Source organism: Hypanus sabinus, chromosome 16, assembly GCF_030144855.1.
Source record: "Hypanus sabinus isolate sHypSab1 chromosome 16, sHypSab1.hap1, whole genome shotgun sequence".
NCBI classification, from domain to species: domain Eukaryota; kingdom Metazoa; phylum Chordata; class Chondrichthyes; order Myliobatiformes; family Dasyatidae; genus Hypanus; species Hypanus sabinus.
Window position 1 is genome coordinate 73,328,112 of NC_082721.1, and position 23,439 is coordinate 73,351,550.

The 23,439-nt window shown below is 44.8% G+C and overlaps 1 protein-coding gene across 1 annotated transcript in view; it reads right to left on the reverse strand.

The window, feature by feature from the left end:
* The window catches only part of LOC132405917 (uncharacterized), a 119,209-nt gene that overhangs the window by 37,442 nt on the left and 58,328 nt on the right, over positions 1–23,439 (reverse strand). Inside the window, exons 9-12 of the mRNA XM_059990897.1 lie at positions 18,855–18,926; positions 7,873–8,043; positions 2,739–2,810; positions 1,319–1,393 (exon numbers count right to left, since the gene is read on the reverse strand). Of these exons, the coding sequence (XP_059846880.1) occupies positions 1,319–1,393; positions 2,739–2,810; positions 7,873–8,043; positions 18,855–18,926 (390 nt within the window). The remainder of the gene's footprint in view (positions 1–1,318; positions 1,394–2,738; positions 2,811–7,872; positions 8,044–18,854; positions 18,927–23,439) is intronic.

A 23,439-nucleotide genomic window follows, 5' to 3' on the forward strand; every position in this document is an offset into this window, starting at 1 on the left:
CTTTAAAAATTAACAATAAAAATAAATGAAAAAGAAATAAAAACAATATAAAGAAATGCTTAAAAAGCAACTAGCCAGGACATTGCACAATCAGTCACATCACTGTGGGTCTAGACCACACCGCGTGACGGCTGCTTTCCTATTGTCACCAGTGAACCAGGGCCACCATTGTGGATGTTTGTATTCCAGAATTTGCTCAGTGGCCTGGCTGGGGTGGGATTTGAACCCTTGACTATCCGGACCTCTGGATTACTGGTGCAGTAATGTAAGCACATCAGTTGCAGTAACCTGCAGACCAATCGGTCATGGTCATACATCCTTAATGAGCATGTTCCCTCCCTGGAAGGAACCCGCACTCACCAACTTGCCCTGCAGTTGGAACCCCGTGGAGTCCTCTACCTGAAGGTGTCTCTGGTGGAGGTGTGGGAGGTGCCGGTGGGCTACGCTGACGAGCAACGAGAGCCAAGGGTCTTCAGGATGGAGCTCAGCGATCTGGTGGAGCGGGAGCGTTCTGGAGTCAGTGTGCCGCTGCTGATACAGAAGTGTGTCTCTGAGATTGAGAAGCGAGGCCTAAAGGTGAGGCTGAGTGATGTGTGTGGGTGGGGCAGGGGGGTGTTGAAGGAGTAGGTGGGGCGACAGAGTGGCTCACGGGGTCACTCCCCCTAATGCCGGTCCCTCTGGCATTTTGTGTGTCTTGCTCTGAGTTTCCAGCATCCGCAGATTTTTTCTGAGTTTGTGTCTCTGAGTATAGAGGACTGGAAGAGAGGAGGGAGCTGCCTCTGGGGGACGGGTGTGTGTGTCTGCATGAGACAGATGGCGTGAGTAGGGAGAGAGAACGGGCTCGGAGTGTGTGTGAGTGTGTGAGGGCAGCTGGGGAGGAGGTAGGAGTCGGCTTGGGTATGTGCGTGTTAGATGTGGAGGGAGAGAGTCTCTCAAGTGTTTGGTAGGGAGCGGCAAATTTCAATGGATGATAGCTTGTGAAAGGAATGGGAGTGGTGCAGGGGGATCTTGGAGCTGGAGTACTGGGGCCAAGGGGTGTGTGGAGAGAGTGGAGGTCGGGGTGACATTGGGTCTGTGGGGAAAGAGTGTAGAGGGAGGGCCTCATGAGGTAGTGGTTTGGAGAACCATGTGTGGACGGTAAGCAGAGTGTGGCAGTGGGCAGTGTGTGGATGACATCGCTTCTGTTAATTGTAGAGTTGCTGGGGCGGTGTGCCTCAAAGGGCCAGTGGGGCGTAATCCGTGCTGTATTGCTAAATACATAAATAAGTAAAAGAACAACCGGGGTTAAACCAATGGTTTCTGCTTTATCACCACTCACCATTAGTCTTCATCTGTGAGAGTTCCACCTTTAGCTCGTAGTGCAAGTTTCTAATGTCTCTCAACATCTGCGCAACTGAAAAGGAAACACAGAACCAGATCTCATTCCAACACGATGTTTCTGCCCCTGCTGTTTATCACAACACTGCCACAGAGAACCCAGAACTGACCTGTAGCTGTGGGATTGTGTCTGGATGGGAGAGACAGATGTTGACAAGGAAAGAAGTAAGGGGAATAACTCAGGAACTGTGGTAGTATTTCTGGTGCAGGTACCAGAAACTAGGATGGGATAAGCGAACTGGAAACCAAATGCATTTATCTGGGTGTAGCTGCTGGTTAGGGGCACTGGAGTGTTGCGTGATGGGCTGATGGGGCAAAATGCATCAGACGGTTTGATTTTCAAATGAGGGAACAAATTGTCTACTTCCTGGGAGTCCGGGAGCAAATGTGATAGGATGCTTTGTGCTGAAGTGGACTTGCTGTCCAGATTTTTGCTGCAGTGTTGACTACTTCAACTCCTCCCCACTCCTCTTCCAACAGCCCCCCATCCCTACCCCTTCCCTCAGCAACATCTCCAAACCCTACCAACATCTCCCCTCCTTAAATACCTCAAACACCCCCTCCCTCAGCAATATATCCAAACCCTACCAGCATCTCCCATCCTTAAGTACCTCAAACACCCCCTCCCTCAGCAATATATCCAAACCCTACCAACACTCCACAAACACAAACACTTCAAACCCTCCCTCAGCAACCTATCCAAACCCCGCCACACCCCACAAACATAAACATCCCGCATCATCCCCTAGCAATATATCCCTCCCCTTCAGCACCCCACACCCTCCCCGAGCAACATCCCACGTCTACAAATATCCCAAATACTCCCCCAAAGACACACCCTTCTCCCACCAATACTTCACCCCCATGAGCCAGCTGTGTCATGCTCAGTGTGGGGAAATTCTTTCTCAGCATCTCACTGGATGCACCCAGATGCTAAGCCATTTCTTACACATTTCTCATATTTTCTAAAGACATGGGAGATCATTCGGCCCATCATTTTCTGCTGGTTCTCAGAGAATTCCTATTGGCCCATTGCTGATAATCTATTCTCCCAACATGACCACCAATCTCATGCCACTCACCTACAAGCAGGGCATTTCACTGTCACCAGTTGTACCATCAACCCTCATTTCCTTGGGATGTTGGAGGAACCTGAAACCTGAAACACCTGAAACCTGAAACACCTGAAACTCTTGCAGTCACAGCGAGAATGTGCAAATTCTGTAATTAATATTCCCTTTCCAGGCCCATAAAGATCTTATTGGTAACATCAGATTTATTGAAATTGTCTTACTCGTGTGTTTTGTACATTTGATTTTGATGATTACACTAAATAGGCAAACATCCAAATTATCACTTACTGTTATTCCTCTGGGAAACTTTGCCCCATAGATCATCCTGGGCAATTCTTGCAGCCCCAGGCCACATACTAGCTGGAAATAGAAACTTATCAGTTCAGTTCACCTCCAATCTCTCTAAACAACTCTCCATCAATGCTCCCTCTAATTTGTAATGACCAGTGTGGACAAAAATCTTGGGTAATTTTTGCCCAGTGACAATAACATGTGTGCACTGAATAATTTCTTCAATAAAAGCGGTGTAAATAAGTCAGTTCTAAAATCTGCAAACAAATCATCGCAAACTCCACGTTATCAACAGCGTCCAGATCAGAAACTGGAGAAGAAAATGTAATTGTGTACGATCATGAGATGTACATAATATTCCCATGAGGTAGAGGTGGCAACCTTCTGTGCACAGTTTAAATTCTTTTGTGCGCTAGTAGCAAAAGATGTGTAAGTGCACAAACCCGCACACCCTAGAGGGAACATTGATCATCATGAAATATTTGAAAGATCAAATTAATCCTCCTAGCTGCTTATCACAAACTCTCTTCCATTCCAATTGATGTCCTTTTCATCTCCTTGACAGAAGCAGCTTGTTCAGAAGGAGAAGCACAGCAACTGGAATCTCAGTGATACAGATAACATTGATATGAGCCATATCTTCACGGGCCATGTACATTACACACACCCAACCAAGCCAGCTTCCAGGACTGAGATGCTCTAACTCGTCCGGAATATGGATAGCTGGTGCGGTCCCCTTAAAGATTCAGGACTGTCCTGCAAATTGGCAATCATATTTTGGCACCAAGAATTGAGTATTTAAAGAGCACCTGAATGAAGCCTCAGTGCTCAGTCATAATCCCACCTAGATACATTGTCTAGTGTTGTTTTGTGCCCAGTTCTTGATACAGTTTGCCTTCATCCTGGCCTGGGATATTCCAGCATATGGGTCCAAACCATCCTTGTTAAGAACTCTCGTCGTAATATATTTCTACCTCTGGGTTTCACTTGACTCCATACCAGTTCTCTGTCAGCAGCTCTGAAACACACTCCTGTGTCCTAGCTCCCCCTAAACTCTTGCCCTCAAAATGTACCTCTTTGTTGCCCTTTAGTATCATTGTCTACCTGCACTGTACCTTCTCTGTAACTGCGACACTATCTGCTAAGATTAAGATTAGCATTATTTGTCACGTGTACATATACATTGTTGTGGGCCAAATCAAAGGTGTTGATGAATCAGCATACAGGAGGGAGATCGAAATTTGGCTGCGTGGTGTCATAACAAAAAGCTCTCACTCAATGTCAGCAAGACCAAGGAGCTGATTATTGACTTCAGAAGGGGGAAACCAGAGGTCCATGAGCCAGTTCTCATTGGAAGATCAGAGGTGGAGAGGGTTAGCAACTTTAAATCCCTGGGTGTTACTATTTCAGAGGATCTGTCTTTGACCCAGCACATAAGTGCAATCATGAAGAAAGCATAGCAGTGCCTCTATTTTCTTAGGAGTCTGCGGAGATTCAGCATGACATCTAAAACTTTGACAAACTTCTGTAGATGTAGAGTGGGGAGTATATTGACTGGATGCATCACAGCCTGGCATGGAAACACCAATGTCTTTGAATAGAAAATCTGACAAAAAGTAATGGATTTGGCCCAGTTCTTCACAGATAAAGCCCTCCCATCCATTGAGCGTATTTACATGAGATGCTGTCATATGAATGCAACATCCATTTAATATCCTCAACACCCAGGTCATTGTTTCTTCTCACTGCCGCCATCAGGAAGAAGGTACAGGAGCCTCAGGACTCACACCACCAGGTTCAAGAGCCACCAGGCTCTTGAACAATATTATATAACTCCACTCAATTGCTCCATCAGCGAAATGTTCCTGCAGCCAGTGATCTCAATTCAATGTCTCCTTACCGCAGTATCTCATGTTACCGCTATTTATTACTATTCATTTACATTTGCTTTTGCACAGTTTGTTGTCTGGTTCACTGGTTGATCTTTCATTGATCCTGTTATAGTTTCTATTTTAAGATTGCTGAGTATGCCCACAAGGAAATTAATCTTAAGGTTGTATATGGTGACATATATGTAGTTTGTTAATAAAATTTACTTTGAACCTTGAAACAAAAACATACAGTGAAATACATTGTTTGTGTCAATGACCAACACAATCCAAGGTGTGCTGGGGCTAGGTGATACTTGTTGCCATGATTCCAGTGCCAACCTAGCACGCCCACAACTTACTAACCCTAAACCGTACGTCTGGAATATGGGAAGAAGCAGAGAAAACTCATATGATCATGGTAGAGTGTAAAAGTTCCTTACAGACTCTGGCATGAATTGAACACAGGTTGGTGGTGCTGTAAGGTGGTCTGCTAACCATTATGTACTATGGCTTATTAGCTGTGAGGGGAGGTTGGAGCAACTTGGCTTTGTTTACAGCATCACAGAATAAGGAGTGACCTGACAGAAGTACACAAAGTTAAGATATTTTCCCCTCCAGGGTGGAAATTTCAGATACTAGAGGGTATAGGTTTGATGCAAGCAGGAGAATGTTAAAGGAGGTGTGAAAAGCAAGCTTTTCGTTATATTAGAAGTGCTGATGGGGAGATGGTAAAAGCAGATGCGATAGTAACACTTGAGGCATGTGAACAGGTATAATCAGTCAGGGAACAGGGGTATACCAAGCAGATGGGTTTAGAATGGTATTGCAATTGGCCCAGACTTTCTTTGTGGCCTGGTTCCTAAGTGGCACTGTTCTATGTTTTAAGAACAACTTTAAAATGAGATCAAAGATGACTTCCCTTTTACATTCCTTTTGCTCTCATGCTCTCCATTCTCCCCTATGTGACATCTTTTGAATTCTAAGACACTCCTTCCCAATGACAGGCATTTCCTGAAATGTTTATAAAACTTCACTTAACATCATTATCTACTCCACTTTAACCACACCTGCTTTCATATCTATAGTTGGGGAAGTCCAGAATGAGGGGTCACAGTTTAAGGATAAAGGGGGAGCCTTTTAGGACCGAGATGAGGAAAAACTTCTTCACACAGAGAGTGGTGAACCTGTGGAATTCTCTGCCACAGGAAACAGTTGAGGCCGGTTCATTGGCTATATTTAAGAGGGAGTTAGATATGGCCCTTGTGGCTAAAGGGATCCAGGGGTATGGAGAGAAAGCAGGTACAGGGTTCTGAGTTGGATGATCAGCCATGATCATACTGAATGGCGGTGCAGGCTCGAAGAGCTGAATGGCCTACTCCTGCACCTATTTTCTATGTTTCTATGTTTCTAACTGCAATTTGAAGACTGGATGAAATTTTATCACATCTATGTATGATATGATATAATTTTTCCTTCTAATATTTCAATGCACTTTAGTTTTGAAATTATCTGTATAGAGAGCATGCGAAACTAAGTTTTTCACTGTGTTTTGGGACACATGGCAATGATAAATTCCAATTACATTCCCCAGCACAAGTCAGGGAGTAAGTACACTAACAAACTTTCCTTTGTTTAGTACCTATTCTGTTTTCAGGATAGTTCCAAACTTGTGGAGCCAAGGATACACCTTTTATAAGTATACGCGATGAAGGAAATACATTGGTCATGCAGAAAAATCCCTTAAACCGCCAAGTAAATGAGCAGCTTTATTTGTAGTGAAGTTGGATTAGGATGAGATATCAACCAGAGTACTGGGAATAGCCCTCTCTTCAAATAATGCAATAATTTGTAGCTGGGCAAATTGGTTGAAAGATGGCAGATTCAATTTATTGCAACCAATAATGAAGTGTTGCCCTTTGGAAGGACAGACTAGGGTAAGACTTACACAGTGAATGGTAGGGCTCTGAGGTGTGTGGTAGAACAAAGGGACCAGGCAGTAAGCTCCATAAAGTGGCCTTACAGGTAGACGGGGTCATAAAGAGACCTTTTGCCACATTAGCAATGAGTAATCAGGGCATTGAATACAGCAGTTGGGATGTTATGTTGTAGTCATTTAAGACATTGTTGAGGCTGAATTTCTGGTCACCCACTCTCAGGAGAGACATCAATAAGCTTGAAAGAGTGCAGAGAAAATTTAGAAGGGCTTGAGGACCTGAACTATAGGGAAAGGTTGAATAGGTTGGGATTTTATTCACTGGAGAGCAGGGAAATAAGGGAAGATCTTCTGGAGCAAGGGTTCACTACCTTTTATACCATGGACCTCAATAATTAATCATGGGGTCCATGGACCCCAGATTGGGAACCCTTGTTCTGGAGGTATACAAAATTATGAGGGATGAATGCATGCAGTCTTTTCCCCCTTTGGTTGTAGGTTTTGAGTGAAAGGTGAAATGTTAAAGGTGAATTAGAGGGGGAGCTTCATCACTCAAAGGGTGGTGTGAGTGTGGAACTAGCTGTCAGCGGAAGTGGTAATTGTAACTTTTAAGAGATGTTGTATAGGTACGTGATGAGAGGTATGAAGGGCTATGGGCCAGGTGCAGGTGAACAAGACTAGTCAGAAGTCCAGATTGGCATAGACTAGATGGGCTGAAGGGACTGCATTTTGCTCTGTGACTATGAATCCATGACATTTCCCTATGTGGGGAGTGATAATGGGCTGTCTGGTTTAACGTCTCATCCATATATCCTTCAGAACAGTAGCAATTGCATTTTAATCTCGACAGCTCAGAGTGGTTAGTAAACAGCACGCAGAAGCACTGAACAGATTCCAGCAGCCTCTCACTCACTGGCGTTCTCCATGCTGGCTGACTGCAAGTCGCTATGGGCTTGTGAGGCTCTTCCTGTTCCGAGCATCTGTGTAACTGAAAGGAAGTGATGCATCAATTTGACATAATGTTCGTAGAAAATGCAAAAGAGCTTATAGGAGTTCAGGACCTGTAGGTTGTGACTGCAGCAGATTGGTTTTACAAGTGAAACGGGTTTTAATCAACATTCTATGCTTACACAATATTGCGGCCTTCTGGGCAGGAGCCACACATTTAATGGCATTTGACAGAGGGTCTGAGTGACTGGTTGATGGTGAACCTGCTCTGTGATAATGAGAGGACGGCCTCCTGCGTCTGGGGCATGTCACTGGTTCAGTGGAGGGACGGGGGTAGAGCTGTGATGTCAGCGGGGTCACCACATGATCAGCCCCATACCCGTCGCTGTTGGAAGCCCGTCCACAGCTTCGACCGGCGTTGTACCTCCGGTGTCCAAACTCTGACTGGTCCGGGTTGCAGATCTGCTCTCCCACCTGAGGCAGATCCTGGTCTTGACCCTCGTTCTGCAAAGTTCCCTTTGATTTGCCTTTAGAGCCGGCAGGAGGTGTGCTGGGGAGGAGGAGAGGGGAGGTGGGATAACAACCTTAGAATAGATGAACATTGGTTCAACTCCATGTAGGATGAGGCGGGCTGAATTTAAATTTGAAAAGTTCATACGGTTTGGCCCAAGATTGATTTCTAGACTAAGGGGACCAAGGAAAATGGGGACATTGGAGGAAAGTGACATGGAACGCCAAGATCAGCCGATAAATGCAGACCAACTCCAGCTCTTGGCTCTTATGGCTGTCACCAGATGTTCCACCCGACTCATAGCCAAAACAAAACATATTTTACATTTCTTATTCAGTCATAATCATCAAACAGATCTGTAACTGATGATTTAACAATGTGATAAAGTGCTGTATGAACATGTTGCAAGTATGTTCTTCTCCGCTGCCTAACGGGTGACTTACATTAATGTTGGGCAAAATATTTGAGAGGATTCTTAGCGAGGGAGAGAGAGAGAGGGGGTAGAGAGAGGGGGGGGGAGGGAGGACAAGAGGGAGAGGGAGGGAGAAAGCAATGAAGAGGGAGATAGAGAGAGAGGGAAAGAGGGAGGGGAGGGAAGAAGGAGAGGGAGAGAGAGAGGGAGGGAGGGAGAGGGGGAGAAGAGAGGGAGAGAAGGAAACAAGGAGAGGAAGAGGGAGAAGAAGAGGGAGAGGGGAGGCAGCAGGGATAGGAAGAGGGGAAAGGGAGAGAGGGGATGGTGAGGGGAAGAGGGAGGGCAAGGAGAGGGGAAGGAAGGGGAGGGAGGGGGAGGTGCAAAGGGTTTGCATGCAGGTAGATGGCACTGACTCTTATATATTTTCAAGAGTCCTTTGGATGTTTTGGATGGCCCAACATTTCCACCTCCTCCACACTCTGTGTGTTTAGAACTTTAGAATATCACCCTTTTGTCAAAGAAAATTAGGGCAGAGAACCAGCCCCAGAAATAGCCCAAGTTCACCATGATGATCAACTACTCATTTACATTATTCCCACATTTATCTATCCTTGTCCTGCCCTGTCCACATTTCTGGGCTGACATACACAGCTGATCTGGGCAGAAGACAGGTGCTCTTCCCACCTGGGCCAGATCTTTTCACCAGGGAATGCTTCTGGAACCTCCAGTGGCACAGTGGTACAGCAAGCAGTACCGCTGCCTCCTATCTCCAGAGATCCAGGTTGAATCCTAAACTCGGGCGCTGTCTGTGTGGAGTTTGCACGTTATTTTTTCCTATTTTTGCATGGGTTCTCCTAAGTGCTGCGGATTCCCCTACATCCACAAGATATGAGGGTAGGTGAACTGCCTGCGGAAAATTAACCCTGGAGTAAGCAAGTGGTGGAAGCGTCAGAGACAATGGTGGGAGTGTGTGGGGGGGGGGGAGTTTGGTGACCATGTGCATGAGAATAGGTTAAGTGGGGAATGGGATTAATGGGAATAATTTGAAAGGCGCTATGGATTCACTGGGCTGAATGGCCTCTTTATTTGCTGTTATCAAACATAAAATTTAAAGATAAATTCAGGTATATCACAATGAATGCCGGGAGAGAAGCGCATTGTTGTTCCTCGAAGTATGATGTTGTTGGTGAGAGTCACTGCTCGAAACTAAATGCAGGAAGCTTGCGTTTTTATGCTCTGTAGTTTAGGGTTGTTCCCATTATGCTGGCTGGAGGTATAGTTGGCCAGGCAGATCTGTAAACAATGGCTACCTGTTCATTGCCTCACTGGAAGTCTGCCACGACTGGTGGGCACCACAGGCCTCAACACTACGATGACATTTTTATTTAGCTGCTGTAAATCAATAATAGTTTTAGCCAAAAAAACCGCAGAGCTAGAAAAAAGAACACAGCAAGTGGGGGACTGGGGACGATTGCAAGATAAACAGGAAGGAGGTTTGGTCACAACAGTTTCACAGGAGGATTACATGCACAAAATTCTCTGGACTTCCCCTCCTGCCTTGCCTGTTGATGCCTCTGTGAGTGATTAAACAGAAACTTTTTGACCAATATATTCTAGATGAATTACTGTAAAACTGCAGCCAAGGGACTGATTCAAATGATGTATTTTCCCTGGAATGTTTAAGCTGGCGTGATGCTTCAGATTTGTGGGCACTGTTATGTGGAGTAGATAATGGCTCTTCTCTCTGTCCAGGCTATAGTTGGGCTCCGTCACAACTCTGAGATCCAGGGCCAAAGTGGTAGTCCACAGCCCCAGTGCCTCAGTCCAGAAGGATATTTGGTTAAGTGCCCAGGATTAGTTACATTGAATATTAGGTTAGGTTATGCATTAAATGTTGTTAACAATCAAAGAGAGAGTTTCAGAATGTTTTATTTTTATACTGAGTTTGGACACAACTCAGAAACACCAAACAGAAAAGGTTCGAAGGGTGGCTGGATACTATAATGCTTTTAAAGTGAAAGAAGATAAACTCTCCTCAGGCTTCCAACCTGGTACAAGTCTCAATTTTAAAGGCGTTTCAAATGACAAACTCTGCCCTCTTCATCAGGGATGATGCCCGGGCATGTCTAGTCTGGTGATATATATATTCCTGTCGTCTGTCTCTCCTTATTGGTTAGCCCTCAACCAATGAAATTTCCACTGTTCCACTTTGTTTACAATTGAATTCCATCCACAAACCCATAAGGAAACTCAAATCCCAGTTTATGTGGATCAAAGGTGACCTGGAACTCAGGACAGCTGGCACTTACAGGATTCCCTGTGAATGCAGAAGAGTGTATATTGGCCAGACAAGGTGCACAGTGGAAACCCACATCAAGGAACATAGGAGATGTATCCATTTGGGGTACCTGGAAAAATCGGGGGTAGCAGAACATTACATTCACAATGACCTTCAACGGCACAAAACTACTGTGCTACACCAATGGCTTTTGGGACTGCCTAGTAAATGATGTCATTGAAATAAGACTAGAGAATAAGAAGTTTAACAAAGATGAAGGTCTTGCTCTAAGCAAGAACTGGAATTTGATTGTAAACAAAGTGGGACAGTGGAAACTTGGTTGGTTGACATCTAACCAATGAGGAGAGACAGACAATGTGGGTATATACAGTATACCAACGAACAAGACATCAACCCTGATGAAGATGACAGAGTTTGTCATCAAAATGTTGGTTAAAATCAATACCTGTATCTGGCTGGGAGCTCAAGAAGAGTTTATTCATCAGAAATGCTGGGAAAGCACTAGATCCTGAAAGAAGATATATATATTAGCTTTCAACCATTATTGGTCATAATAGGGTCTAGGTAACTGAATCATAGTCATAGAGTTATGCAGAAGGAAATAGACCATTTGACACAACTCATCCATGCTGAACAAGTTGCCTTCCTGTGCTGGTCCCATTTGCCCATGTTTGGCCCATAACCCTCTTTTCTACTATGCACATATCAAAATGACTTTTAAAAGTTGTAATTACACCTGCCTCTGGCTGCTTGTTCCATATCCCCACCACCTCTTCACACCGTCTGCAGTAGAGTGTACAGGCACACAGCATGCGTGCGGTGTAGTGTACAGGACACTCAGTTTTCATGCAGTCCAGTGTGCATATACACAGCCAGCAGTGCAGTGAACAAGGAACAGTGTTCAGGACAATGAATAGTGCAGAACTGAGGGACCACAATAAATCACAGATTTGCTTGTGAGCTGTATTTGGAGTCCAGACATTGGAAAGGGATGAAATGCATTATTTCTGATTGCGGACAGGCTCTGTGCAAATGGGAGAAGCACAAGAGGTGTTTCAATTGGCCAGGATCACTGATTAGGGAGGGTGACAGCAGGAACGTCTGAATCTGTTGATCGTGGAGACTGGTAGGGTGGAAAGTGAGGAAGGAGACTCTCCATCTCTCTCAGACAGCATGGGCAGGATGGGGGAGAAGGAAGGAATGGGAGAACACAGTCAAGATTTTTCAACTCATGTCAGTAACTGAGGGCCTTGACCTCTGGGCTGAAAGGTGACTTTGCCAACAGGAACCGGACACTAGGGTTGTGCTTGGAATCATAACTGAAAGCAGCAAGAAGTGTAACCAAATAATTGTGGAAATCAATGAGTTTACAATGGATTCTACGACTGGTAACCAATCCTTGGAATGAAGGAGCAGAGGAAGGGTGACAGCTGTACTGGGACATCATGATGGGATGGAGGTAGTTGACTGCAAAGTGAAGGATTGTTTCTAGGATGGGGCAAGAGAAGGAGGTGTGAAAACAGGGAACAGGAGTGCTTGAGCATGGGGACAACCTCTGGAAAACCGGCTCCGGGAGTGAGCAGGATAGATCAGGACATTCATGTATCCCAAGAAAGTTCAGACATTGCTCCCACCCATCCAGGTTTGCGTAGAAGCACATTTTACTTGGAGGAAGTGAGTGGGTGTGGGAGAAGTTGTACACTGTGGGAAGGGCTGCAGACAGGTGGAGACGTGATAAAGATGAGTACAGGGAAGTTCATCAGGCAATGTATTAGTGGTGAGGGGTGTAGAGCAGTCGGATGTGACAGCAATGCAATTAGTGATGGACATCTCTCCTGAAACCTGAGAAGCCATTCAGTCCTGATGAGGTTCCTCATCCTACCTGATATTTCTCACCACTCATCGGATCCAGTGGCTTTTATTGTTTGGTGCCATACAATAGCTCAGCAGTGGTGAGAGGTGAGATGATTTCATGGGGCTTGAGCTGAGTGGAGGGAAGTCCACTCTTCCCAATTTCACCACCCCATGGATGAGAATGTCTGACTGCCTGAAGTTGGGTTACTACAAATTATCCTCTCCTAAAGGATCCAGATTCAGTTTATTGTCATTTAGAAACCACAAATGCAATGCAGTTAAAAAGTGAGATAACATTCCTCCAGAATGATATCACAAAAGTGGAGCTTCCACTGGAGGTTAAGGGTTTTGCTCTCTAAAACACTGGACCTACAGATGTTCTCCATCTGCTGAAGTGCTGCCCAGGTGTAAATCTTTGAGTTAAGAATGTAACTGAGCTTCTAGACAGATGTAAGGAAGCCAATTCTTTGCTGGTGGCAAAGTGTGGAACCAATGTCATTGAGTTTCCACAGGCCTCAGAATCTGGATGTTGCAGAGTAGTGGCATCCAGCAGCATTTGTACTGCCTCCTCTGTCCCTGGGGTTACTGGTGGTGGCACTTGTCAGCAGTTACCACTCTGAGTGGAGCAGAAGGAGCTGCTTGAAACCTGCCATGCTTCAGTTGATATTCACGGAGCTTGCCAGATTGTAATTGGCCTGAGACACTGGACAAAGGGCCATAGCCTTCAGTCTAGACTCAGTCATCCACGCTCCAACTGTGTCTGACACTACACAGTGTTTCAGGGCTTCCAGTCAGTTGGAGAAATGCAAACTTGCCCAATTAGCAAAATGATGTTATTGGATGGAGACGAGAGGACGTACAGGAGCAAGCTATGTCCGCTGATTGAGTTGTGTCGCCCAACAACATTGCACTCAACATCGGTAAGACCAAAGCGCTGACTGTGGACTTCAGAAAGGGTAAGATGAAGGAACATACACCTGTCCTCATAGCGGGATCAGAAGTGGAGAGAGTGAACAATTTCAAGTTTCTGGGTGTCAAGATCTCTGAGGATCTAACTTGGTCCCAACATATTGATGCAGCTATAAAGAAGGCAAGACAGTGGCTATATTTCATTAAGAGTTTGAGAAGATTGGGTTTGTCACCTAAAACACTCAAACTTCTACAGATGTACTTTGGAGAGCATTCTGACAGGCCACATTGCTGCCTGGTATTGGGGGGGGGGGCAGCTACTGCGCAGGATTGAAAGAAGCTACAAAAAGCTATAAAATTAGTCAGCTCCATCTTGGGTACTAGTCTCCATAGCAACCAAGACACCTTCAAGGAGCAGTGCCTCAGAAAGGTGGCATCCATCATTACGGATCCCTATCACCAAGGACATTGTTACCGTCAGGAAGGAGGTACAGAAGCCTGAAGGCACACACTCAGCGATTCAGGAACAGTTTCTTCCCCTCTGCCATCTGATTCCTAAATGAACACTACCTCACCTTGATTATTTCTGTTTCTGCACTGGCACTATTTTTAGTTAAACTATTATATATATATATTTATACTTATTGTAATTTATTTATTTTTCTTTGTTATCATGTATTTCATTGTACTGCTGCAGCTATGTTAACAAATTTCACAACATATGCTGATGATATTAAACCTGATTCTGATTTGGAAGGCTCTATATTCACATCCCCATGTATACACCAACAAGTACCCAGTGCCCATATAAGCAAAATACACACACAGCCAACATACCCACAACCTTACACATAATAAAACTCTCACCAACAGTTGGCTGAGCAGGTTTTCCAGACTTTTGGATATCAACTTCTGTTAATGCACTTTTCATCATTTTGCTTAGGGCTTTCACTGTGACATAATAAATTGTTCCAGTTAATCAGATGAGATTAACTGAAATATGAAAACTATGCTGGTGAACACAAAGTGGGGGGAGGGGAATGGTGAACAAGGGACTCATCCTTCTTGTTGTCCCACAACGAGTCTTGTGCAGGGAACAGCAAAGGGAGGTGTAGAGTCATGGCGTGGCTCTAATTCCTCTATGTTATAGACAGCGCTGAAATGAGATTCTGTAATTACACCAAGCAGCCCGTGATACGATGCAGAAACAATGAGAAATGCAGATACAATGAGAATAAGCATGAAGGTGCCAAGTGAGTACTCACCAAAGGGGTAGAATTGGGGTCTACAACTACGAATGCAAAAGGCTAACAAGATAATTAAGAAGGCGGATTTGAACTGGAATTAAATTCCAGAATACTCTCTAGGGCTCAGATTTTATTAACATAAAATTCTTAGAGAGCTTAACATAGCTTATATGAAGCTGATTTTCCCGTGGTTGTAGTGTCTGGAACCAGGACTCACTGTCTCCCAGTAGTTGGCCATGGCGGACTTAAAATATGGAAGTAAACAACATCCTCGAATGGGTCAAGGACGGTGAAAGCAGACAGGGGAATTGTCTTGTTCCTGCCATGTGCTTGGAGATGGAGGCTGCCATTTTGTGGAACAGTTTTACATCCTCCATTTTGTGAGATGAATTTGCTTGGCTTTTTGCGTTTTAAAGTAGACACAATGATGCTCCAGGTAATCTGCTGGACTAGAGATCATTTCCAAAGAAGAAGTATTTGTGAGATATTCTTTGGTATCAGATAACATGCAGGTTTTTGAATTTTGGGGTCTGTGCCTACCTGAAGTGATTTGAGCTGGCTACTGATGAAAACAAATAACCATAAATTACCAGTTGTCCCTTCTGGATAAGAGCTTAGAAAAATGTGTTAAAGGTCAAACTGGTGACATATAGCCAATGTCACTGAAGGACAATTTTTGAATTAATAAGGAATGAATATAAAAGCGGATGCTTCAAGTGTGCTATCAGCAATAATTCTTTCTAGAGAATCACCATTACAAAGAAGAACCCTTACACCAGGAGCTGGGCGAAGAAAGGATCGATTGTCAGGCCAACGAAGATCCCTATTTTAGTGTTATAAATTGGAAAGGTAGTCTGAGTGAGTATTGGCACAAAGGGAACAACACAGTTCATTTTTTAAGTTGTTGGCCCAGGATCAACAGAGTTATGTAGTTGTTTGCGCAGGGACAGTAAAGTGTGTGTTTGACTAATTAAGAGTTGTGTAGTGAGTTCCCTTGATAAACATTCACCACATTGAAGAATCACCCTGTGGTAAACCATGTATACCTGTCTGGACACGCCCCCCTGCTGACTGCTCTTGTGGCTTCTCCCACAGACCCCTGTATAAAGGTGATTGGGGCACTGCTCCTCCCTCAGTCTTCAACATGGTGGTGCTCCATTTTCGCTGTTAAGAAAAGCCCATTGTTCACTTCCAGTCTCCTAGAGTTATTGATGGTGCATCACACCCATTTAGGACAAGGATGAGAAGGCATTTCTCCACCCGGAGTATGGTGAAGATTTGGAACTCAATCTTAAAAAAAAAGCAATGGAGGCTCAGTGGCTGAGTGTACATGACACAGGATCTAAGGAGTTTTAGATAGTAAAGCAAACAAGGGAGATGGAATTAATACAGGAGAGCAGCTCTGAAATAGAACAACCATAATCTGATGAAGTAGCCTGATCTTTCTTCTGTTCCTCGTCCTTTATTTCAGAAACCAGAATCTAATACTATCACTACCTGTCCAAAATTCTCCACAATTGCACATCCAATATCCAGTGGTGGATTAACAGAATTTTCCTTCAACTGGAAACACTGACCTTGACACCTATCACAAGCTCTCTTTCCCAGCCTGATCCTCATTCCTCTCCCTGGCAAACCTGTCTAAAATGGAAGCAGCTGTTGACAGGTATCACAATCCCCATGAAGTGTCTTCGAGGTTTTATGAAAAGGAGCTAATCGATGCAAATGCAGGCGAGTCGTTGGAAGATGCAACTGGTAGGATTGGTAAAGGGGAGCCAGTGGATGAAAAGTGTTAATGACCATTTGTCAGGGTGAGTAACTGCACTATGCATGTGGGCAGTTCAGACAATGCAGCCACTGTGTTTCAGTGATGGGCGTAATGGTGGTTCACATATTGTATCTGAAACTCCGGGTTTCCTTGGTTGCGTAAGTCTAGGGAATACACACTCCGGTGTGCCAAATCTGTGAGATAGTGATGGCTCTCCCACTCCAAACTCTGGTTTGTGTGATTGCTGTGTAATTTGCTACCCTGTACAACTTGGTGACAAGATCACTCCATACAATTATATTTATGAATGATAACTTAACTAAAAGGTTAGTAAAAAAAAGAAAGGAAAAATCAAAAAGGCCCCATTATAATTAAACAGTCAAATGTGCACAAGTTGGAACTCAACTCTTCCAAAAGCCATACGTACTCACCAGTCCAGAGTAGACCCCAGCAGCTTGCTCCATCAAATCACAGTCCCCCACCGGGTCGAATCCTATGACCGGTTCTCTCCAGTGCCTCATCTCTTCATCTCCCACCGAACAAAGACCCTAGCTTATACCAGTGTCAGGCACTCAGAAAAGACCTGCTCACCATTATCTCTAACCATAACCCAAACACTGCTTCTACAGAAACGTTAGCAGTGAAGCCTTCACTAGGGTGTTACATGTCTAATGTGAGAGCCACTTTCTCCATGATCCTTGTACTAACAGGTTCTGTCGTAAGCACAAGCAGTGGGCAGGAGAACGGTGCATCAGGCAGTGCTGCTGCCTCATGGCTCCACTACGCTGTGTTCAGTCCTGACCTCCAGAGCTGTCCTTGTGGAGTTTGCATGCTCTTTATGTCACCCCATGCATTTTCCCAGCATATTCCAGTTTCCTCCTACATCCTAAAGATGTGTGGGGGTGTAGATGAATTGTCTGCAGTGAATTGCCCCCTGTGAGAGTGGTAGAATGTGGGTGATTTGATAGCAATGTGGGGAATATACAAAATGAGATTAGTGGGAGCTTAGATGGTCAGCACAAACTCAATGGCCTGAAGGGCCACGACTCCATGATTTTAAAGAAACACCATAATTCAAACTTCAACAGGTAGTCACTAGTAGTTTCTTGTTATGCACTGGTGAAAATCAACCTCTCAGTGAGTTCAGGAGCTGGGCTAAAGCTTCTAGTTTAAGGAGCAAGTCACTGCCTCTGACTAGAAGTGAGCAGAAATTGAACTTCGGCAGGAGTACACTGACAGATGCTGACTATACACACAGATGCAAATGTGTGTGTCTGCAATGGGTTTAATCATTACTGTGGTGCAAGATTTGGCCTGCATTCCTTCTGGTGCCTCCTGTGTCCTGTCTCTGATCTTGTGTCTGACAACACTCTTGACTTAATGCTGTAACAGACCAGCAGGGTAGGAATATGCTTTATCCCACACCTGGCAAATGGGGCTGGTTTAGAATCTAGATGGAAATAGTCCCTTTGGCCCATTGGCTCTGCTCTGACCATCGACTAATCCCATGTTATTCTCCCAACCTTCTCATTAACTCCCTGAGGCTTTACCCCTTACCCACGCCCTAGCGGTAATCTACAGGACAATTAACTTCCCTACCAGCAAGTCTTTAGGATGTGAAACGACGATGAAGCACCATGCAAAATGTAGTCACAGAGAGAACGTGCAAACTCCATACAGATAGAGCCTGAAGTCGGGATTGAAAACCCAGGTCACTCAACTATGAGGCGGTGACCCTACCAGCAGTGTCAGCACTCCACACTTGTTCCGATGACTCCAAAACTCTCCACTGATTTCATTGGGCATGTTATGGACGTGGATAAAGAGTGATCACTATAATTAATAAAATTATCCATTATTATTATTTCCTTGGATATTAGGTGTAGTAGAAGGTAACTTGTTATTATTAATCAAGTAATTTCTTTGTCCAAAGATAATTCTTCTGATAGTTACAGTGTCTAATCTGTCAAACCACTTATCTTTGGGTTGTGGGAGGAAGCCGGACCACCTGGAGGAAATCCATGCCTTTACAGGGAAAATGTACGAATCCCACACAGTCAGAACTGATGGTCAAGATTGAACTCTGTCCATTGAAGCTGTGAGGTGTGCCATGATCTTGCTAAACTTGGTTAAATCTAAACTGGCAGAGAGTTCACATCGTGGCTGGAGTCAGTGATATAGAAGAATGGAAAATGCTCACAATCTAAAAGCTGGGGTCCAAATGGGAGAAGAATTGATGTGGGCTCCAGTGGACAGTTAAGGGAATGGAATGAATAACTGGCCAGGGTGGGAAGGGGCTGGAAGAGGATTGATGGTGGCAGAGAGGAAGCAGGTGTCAGGAAAGGGTAATACACAACTCACCATTTACTGGATTCAGACAACTTTCCACCTTGAGCTTCGACTGCGAACTCATCTCTCCGAACATTTTGGTTACTGAAACATGAAGCAAAGTCTAAGCTTTTGTTCCAACACAAACATTAACATCATCACATTCGGTGAACTATACCTACTGGATTATTTTTACAAATGGACGATCCGTCAGCATCACTGAGGGGGAGGCAGAAGTTGGCAGCAGGACCTGTGGATAATAACAAGGAGGTTTCTACCCAGGATGAAACTTATGAGGGAAATGTGAGAATGTCTGCACTGCAGAAGGCAGGACAGCTTGAACACTCATGTCCTGCTGGACAAAGGTCCTTCATCAAGCTAACCTTGTTTTACCACACTAGCCTCTGGCAATTAAGGCTCCTGGCACAACTGTACTAACCGTGAACTTTTCTTGGTAAAGACAGATATTGTGATGTAATTTCCTACCACTGACAGTGTGCTAGCACAGACTTTGATCAATAAAAGTGTAGGATGCTTGAACATCAAGACTCAGACCAAGATGGTGAGTTTGATCATTTCCAGGACATCTATTTAAGGTGAAGAAGGTTGGGTTGCAAAGAGTTGCAACAAATAGAACTGCTGCTTCATGGCTCCAGCATTCTGGGTTCAGACAGAGAATTTACTAGCTCTGCTTGAATATCCGGGAACATCTCCTGTTGGGAGGTTCCATAATAGTCTAACCAACTGAAACAATGAGACGTAGTTCTAGGTCAGGAGATGTATATTTCTAATAGGTCTACTATTATGGTCTGCAAAACCCTTCTATGGTGATATCAAGCTGCCTCACAATTGCCCTGGGGAGACACAAGCCTTGCTGTATAGGCAAAGGCACCAGTGATGGGGAAGACCAGAGTGTTGGTACACTGTACAGACTGAGGTGTGACTCTACCTATGCGGCGCTGGCTTGCACCTTTCAGGTGTGAGTAGACACAGCAGGGAAGGTGTTACCTTCCACATCCTCAGCGTGCGGTAAGGCTCCTCACTGCTGGGAGGTCCTCCTGCTCTAGCAGGCAGTTTCAGCATAGCAGGCTCCCAGCAGTATGTTAATGAGCAAACAATTGCTTTTAATGTGGTGAACTGAAAAAGGAGTATTTTCATGGACAAGCTCCCTCTGTTCTAATACCAGCATGCTCAAGTTTAAATTTATCGTTATTCACATGTATACTGCCAAATGAAACAATGTTCCTCCAGACCAAGGTGCACAACATGGTGCATATAACTCATGCACAAAACACAAAGTAATATTACCATAAATATAGTGTTAATGGTAAGACTCTTGGCAGTGTGGAGGATCAGAGGGATCTTGGAGTCCGAGTCCACAGGGCGCTCAAAGCTGCTGCGCAGGTTGACTCTGTGGTTAAGAAGGCATACAGAGTATTGGCCTTCATTGATCATGGAATTGAATTTAGGAGCCGAGAGGTAATGTTGCAGCTGTATAGGACCCTGGTCAGACCCCACTTGGAGTATTGTCCTCAGTTCTGGTCGCCTCACTACAGGAAGGATGTGGAAACCATAGAAAGGGTGCAGAGGAGATTTACAAGGATGTTGCCTGGATTGGGGAGCATGCCTTAAGAGAATAGGTTGAGTGAACTTGGCCTTTTCTCCTTGGTGCGAAGGAGGATGAGAGGTGACCTGATAGAGGTGTATAAGATGATGAGAGGCATTGATACTGTAGATAGTCAGAGGCTTTTTCCCAGGACTGAAATGGTTGCCAGAAGAGGACACAGGTTTAAGGTGCTGGGGAATATTTACAGAGGAGATGTCAGGGGTAAGTCTTTTACTCAGAGAATGGTGATTGTGTGGAATGGGTTGCCAGCAACGATGGTGGAGGCGGATACGATAGGGTCTTTTAAGAGACTTTTAGAAAGGTACACGGAACTTAGTAAAATAGAGGGCTATAGGTAAGCCTAGTAATTTCTAAGGTAGTGACATGTTTGGCACAGCTTTGAGGGCTGAAGGGTCTGTATTGTGCTGTAGGTTTTCTATGTTTCTATGTTTCTAAATGGGTGGTAATCATGTAGTCTCACTACCTGGGGGAAGAAGCTGTATCCCATCCTAACTGTTCTTGTCCAAATGCTGCAGTTCAGTGTAATACTTCAATGGTTGGTAAGTTGATGGAGAAAATCCTGAGAGGATGGATTTATGAACATTTGGAGAGGCATAATACGATTAGGAAGAGTCAGCATGGCTTTGTGAAAGGCAGATCGTGCCTCATGAGCCTGATTGGATTTTTTGAGGATGTGACTAAACACATTGATGAAGGTAGAGCAGTAGATGTAGTGTATATGGATTTCAGCAAGGCATTTGATAAGGTACCCCATGGAAGACTTATTGAGAAAGTAAAGAGACATGGGATCCAAGGGGACATTGCTTTGTGGATCCAGAACTGGCTTGCCCACAGAAGGCAAAGAGTGGTTGGAGACAGGTCATATTCTGCATGGAGGTCAGTGACCAGTGGTGTGCCTCAAGGATCTGTTCTGGGACCCTTACTCTTTGTGATTTTTATAAATGACCTGGATGAGGAAGTGGAGGGATGGGTTAGTAAGTTTGCTGATGATACAAATGTTGGGTGTGTTGTGTACAGTGTGGAGGGCTGCCAGAGGTTACAGTGGGACATTGATAGGATGCAAAACTGGGCTGAGAAGTGGCAGATGGAGTTCAACCCAGATAAGTGTGAGGTAGTTCAATTTGGTAAGTTAAATATGATGGCAGAATATAGTATTAATGGTAAGATTCTTGGCAGTGTGGAGGATCAGAGGGATCTTGGGATCTGAGCCCATAGACACTCAAAGCTGCTGTGCAGGTTGACTCTGTGGTTAAGAAACCATACGGTGCATTGGTCTTCATCAATCATGGGATTGAGTTTAGGAGCCAAGAGGTAATGTTGCAGCTATATAGGACCCTGGTCAGACACCACTTGCTCAGTTCTGGTGGCCTTGCTACAGAAAAGATGTGGAAACCATAGAAAGGGTGTGGAGGAGATTTACAGGGAGTTTACCTGGATTGGGGAGCATGCCTTATGAGAATAGGTTGAGTGAAGTTGGCCTTTTTTCCTTGGAGTGATGGAGGATGAGGGGTGACTTGATAGAGGTGTATAAGATGATGCAAGGCATTGATTGTGTGGATAGTCAGAGGCTTTTTCCCAGGGCTGAAATGGCTAGCATGAGAGGGCACAGTTTTAAGGTGCTTAGAAGTAGGTACAAAGGAGATGTGAGGGGTAAGTTTTTTACTCAGAGAGTGGTGAGTGCATGGAATGGGCTGCCGTTGATGGTCGTGGAGGCGGATATGATAGGGTCTTTTAAGAGACTCCTGGATAGGTATATGGACCTCAGAAAAGAAGAGGGCTACGGGTAACCCTAGGTAATTTCTCCAGTAAGGACATGTTCAACACAGAGAGACCATTTTAATGCTAAGGCCCCTGCATACACAGTGCTTGCAATTCTTTGTGGTCAGCTGCCTTGCAATTCCCATGCCAGATGGTCAGGACACACTCAGTGGTGCTCCTGTAAAAATTGGGTAGAATAGGTGTGGGGAGCCTCCCTTGCCTCAGAAGGTGGAGGTGATGTGGAGGGACCAGATGTGTTTATCCATCACGTGTACTCCCAGAAACTTCACGTTGCTAACTCTCTCCATGGAGGAGCTGTTTATGTGCAGTGAGGAGTGGGCAGCATGCACCATCCTAAACTTCACAATCATCTCTTTGGTTTTGTCCACGTTGAGACCCAAGTTGTTGTATTCTGCAAGCTGCTCTACCTCCTCTGTAAATACTGTTCCGTTGTTGCTGTAGGTGAGGCCAAACAATGTGACATGGAACATGACAATTTGGTTTGAGCTGAATCTAGCAGTGCAGTGATGCTTCAGAAGCATGAACAGCAATGGGGTGAGTGCACAGCCCTGGGGGCTTGCCGGTCATCGGCATGATGGAGCTAGAGATGTTGCTGCCAACGTGTAGTGACCGTGGCCTTTCAATCAAGAAATCAAAGATCCAGTGACTAAGAAAGGTGTTGAGAGACACTGAAAGACAGTTTACCCTTCTGCTTCTGAAGGGCGATCATTTTAAATGCCAAGCTGAAGCTGATAAACAGCAGCCTGGCCTCCAACCAGATGGCATGAACATCGATTTCTTGAACTTCTGGTAATGGTCACCCTGCCCATCTCTATTCTCCATCTCCTTTTCCTTCTCTCACCTTATCTTCTTGCCTGCCCATGGCCTCCCTTTCATGCTCCTCCCTCTTTTTCTCTCTTCCATGGCCTTCTGCACACTCTTATTAGTCGCCCACTTCTCCAGCCCTGTATCTCTTCCACCAATGAACTTCCCAATTCTTTACTTCACACCTCCCTCCACATCCCAGTTTCATCTAGCACCTTGTGTTTCTCCCTCTCCACCCTCTAGCTCTGACTTCTCATCTTTTTCTCCAGCCCTGTTGAAGGGTCTTAGCCCGAAACGTCGACTGTACTCTTTTCCATAGCTACAGCCTGGCCTGCTGAGTTCCTCCAGCATTTTGTGTGTATTATTATTGTTGAGGTCAGTGATACTTTAAGGCAAGTAGTCTTTAAG